The sequence below is a fragment of the Brachionichthys hirsutus genome, chromosome 2 (assembly GCF_040956055.1).
Source record: "Brachionichthys hirsutus isolate HB-005 chromosome 2, CSIRO-AGI_Bhir_v1, whole genome shotgun sequence".
NCBI lineage: Eukaryota > Metazoa > Chordata > Actinopteri > Lophiiformes > Brachionichthyidae > Brachionichthys > Brachionichthys hirsutus.
Genome location: NC_090898.1, coordinates 398,526 through 402,316, shown reverse-complemented (window position 1 = coordinate 402,316; position 3,791 = coordinate 398,526). Strand labels below are relative to the sequence as shown.

Below are 3,791 nucleotides of genomic sequence, written 5' to 3'. Positions count from 1 at the left end.
GTTCAGTGGAAATACAATTAATTGATCAATATCAATACCATACGTGAGAACCAGATCCAAGGTGTGATTAAAGCTGTGGGCGGGTTCTTTCTCTCTCTGGGAGGAGCCAATTGAGTCCAGTAATGAGAGGAAGGCAGTAGCAAGGCAGTCGTCACTGACATCTACATGAATGTTAAAATCTCCCACAACAAGTATCTGTTCTGCTTTCAGAACTAAGCTTGTTAAACATTCAGAACATTCTGACATGAAATCAGAGTCTGGGCCTGGAGGGCGGTAAACTAGAACAATCAGGACTGGCTGGCTTGATTTCCATGTTGGGAGTGACAGACTAAGAATAAGACTCTCAAAGGAGGCATAGTTTAATTTAGGTTTAGGGTTAATCTGGAGCTCCGAGTTATAGATGGCTCCAACTCCACCTCCTCTCCAGAATTTACCATAATTTAACATAACTGGGAGGCGTGGCTTCATTTAAACTGAAATAATCTTCAGGACCAGCCAGGTTTCGGTAAAAGAGGAAATATCAACATGCTGATCTGAGATCGGATCATTTATTAAAAATGCCTTTGACGCCAAAGAGTGAATATTCAAAAGTCCACATTTAATGGTTTTACTATTATTAATTTCTGTGGCGGCAGTTTTTAATTTTATAAGGTTTTCAGGAGTAACACGTCTCCTGTACAATTTAACAACCTTAGGGGGGGCAGACACCATCTCTATGGGGTTCTGTGTGGGGTTCTGGGTGGGGTTCTGGGTGGGTGACTGATCCAGAGGACGCTCAGAGATGGGTGTAGGACTACATCTCTGACTCCTGGTCCCGACTCTGGATTGTCAGGGTTTTGGTTGTCTAACAAACTCGGTCAGATTGCTAGAAATGAGAGCTGCGCCACCAAACGTAGGACGGACACCGTCTCTCCTAATAAGACCAGGTTTTCCCCAGAATGTCTGCCAGTTATCTACGAAGCCCACGTTGTTTTCCGGACACCACCTAGACAGCCAGCGGTTGAATGACGACATGCGGCTAAACATATCGTCACTCGTCAGATTGGGGAGGGGGCCAGAGAAAACTACGGAGTCCGACATAGTCCTAGCAAAGCTACACACCGACTCAATATTAATTTTAGTGACCTCCGACTGGCGTAGCCGGACGTCATTAGTGCCGACGTGGATTACAATCTTACGGTATTTACGTTTAGCTTTCGCCAGCAACTTCAAATTTGATTCAATGTCGCCCGCTCTGGCCCCCGGGATACACCTCACTATGGCCGCTGGAGTCGCTAGCTTCACGTTTCTGAGAACGGAGCTACCAATCACCAGAGTACTGTCCTCAGCAGGTGTGTTGCTGAGCGGGGAAAATCTATTAGAAACGTGAACGGGGCGGTGGTGAACCGTAGCGGGCTTCGGACTATGCTTCCTCCAAACAGTCACCGAGCCGCCTTGGTGTCCCGGCTGCTCGGAGGCAGCCCGGAGACGGTTAGCGGCTCGGTCCGCACCGCTAAGGGAGGGCTGGCTAGCTATCGAAGCTACTGGATTCGCTTCTATGGTGCGGAACCGGGTCTCTAAATCATTTAGCCTCGTCTCCAACATAGAAATAAACTACACCTCTTACACGTTTCACTGTCAGTAAAGGAGGCAGAGGAGAAGCTAAACATTTGACACACTGAGCAGGACAGCGGAGAGGCAGAGGGAGCAGCCATCGCTAGCTAGCTAGCGGTGCTAAAAGCTATTCGATAGTTAGCTTATCAAACCAAAGGAGAACTGCCCCAAAAAGTTGTGAATATTGGCGGCGCTAATCCGCTGTCAATGAATATGACAAGCAGTGATCAAAGTTATGTGGGAAAAGAGCAGAAAAAGTGAATGATTGTACAGTGGCAGAGAGAACACAAACAATTCGTGAAACAAGCAAACAGGAAGTGACACAATACGCTCACCGCGGTACGTCAGTACTTCGATCCTCGTAATCCAAAGGAAGCCAGGGTAGCCAGCCAACATAGGCGGTGGGGTGTAAGATGACTCTAGTGGTGAAGAAGAGGAAGAGGACGAAGGCAGAGCAGAGAACAAAGTGGTGGAGGCTGAAGAACGAAGAGTGTTGTGTGTCTTTCAGGGAAGAGGTGAGACGAGCTCTGGGTGGACAAGAGAGGCTTCCAGAAGACTGGAATACAACAGCTAAGGTGATCAGGGAGACAGGTAGGAGAGGACTGGGTGTGTCTTCAGGAAGGAAAGGAGATAAGGAGACCTGGTGGTGGAACCAGGAAGTGCTGAAGTGTAGACAGTGGTCCCTCATTTTCTGCGGGGGTTACGTTCCAAAAACAACCCGCAATAAGTGAAATCCGCAATGTAGTGATCGTTATTTCTTTTAATTTTTATATATGTACATATATATTTTAAGGCTGTAAAACCCCTCACCACACTTTATACACGTTTAACAGGCAGGCATTAATCTAATCTAAATAGATTGTTTCAGTATTATAGAATGAAACCAAAGATCAGAACCTTTTCAGAACTAAATATTTGTTGGAGAAATAAAAATATATAGTACGTACAGTAAACGTTTTCCTGTTAATAATGTTAAGGCGTGCAGGTCGAGGAAAGAGCCGCTTGGAGTGCGGAGACGCGAATTCTACATTCACGGAGACGCCGTTCGACTCAGCCTTCGTCGCCACTCACAACATCTGGAGCAGCTACACGTGGAGGACGTGCCCCGAGGACACGACCAACCTCCAGACAACCCAGCCAAACACCGCATCTCCCACCACCGAACCCCCCCAGCAACAAGCCGGAGAAGGAGCAGCGCAAGCTTTCTCTCTGTTTTCACTTCCCCCGGCGCAGATATGTCACGTTGACGGAGTGGGATTCCCTCGCCAGCCTGGGAACACAGACGAGGTCACATCGAGCAGAGGCCTCGGAAATGCGGATTATTTCCCCGGAGTTTTTTGGCATGACGCAATGCCTGAAAACACCAGCTGCCCCCCCCCCCCCAGGTATCCGTTGGCCATTCCCTTTGTTTACAGCCGATACCGCCACCCCAGCACCCCCCTCCTCCCCACCCGCCCCTCCCTACCCCATTCACCGGCCCCACTAATTGGAGTACAGGTGGACAATAACCCCTCATCAAAACCCCCTCCTTCCCCCAGCGTCCCCCCAGAAACAGTGAATAACAAAGGCTTCTACTCCACGGAAGATATGAATAACATTTTTTTGGGGAGAGGTCTTCACATTATTCATCTCAACGTAAACAGCTTGACATGCAAATCCAAGATGTCCGAGTTAACATCGATGTTTGGCAACGGTAAGGTGGGAATTCTCTCCTTTTCTGAAACCAAACTGGATGATTCTTGTAAAGACACTGAGATTGAGATTAAGGGTTACACTGTTATCAGGAAGGACAGGGACCGTCATGGGGGCGGGGTCTGCATCTACGTTAGATCAGACCTCAACTTCACAGACTCCAAACAAAAACCAGTAATATCTGCATTAACTCAAGTGGTTCGCTCCAGACCGACAGGTTGGCGCTAGCTAATTGTTTTAACAGCTTTTTCACCACTATTGCACCCTGTTGGTCAGCAAACTCCCCCCGCATTCAGGTCTGTATGGTTCTGACCACATCCAAACTCACTATGAGAAGCTAGGTGCTAAAAAGGACACTTTCTCTTTCACACCTGTAAATACTGTTGTTCAACCTAACAAGGCCACAGGCCTTGACAACATACCCACCCGGTTCCTTAGAGACGCTATATAAACAGGGTATGGGGGGGTTCAAATGTTATTTTTTTATTTTTTTGGCCTTGGCGGGC

The 3,791-nt window shown here is 47.9% G+C and overlaps 1 protein-coding gene across 1 annotated transcript; it reads right to left on the bottom strand.

Annotated features, from left to right (window-relative positions):
* Positions 1-784: 784 nt before the first annotated feature.
* LOC137909714 (uncharacterized) lies at positions 785-1,694 on the bottom strand. Its single transcript, XM_068754176.1, is given in 2 exon segments — positions 785-1,586; positions 1,589-1,694. Coding segments are annotated over 2 exon segments (864 nt in total). The 3' UTR covers positions 785-828.
* Positions 1,695-3,791: the final 2,097 nt, after the last annotated feature.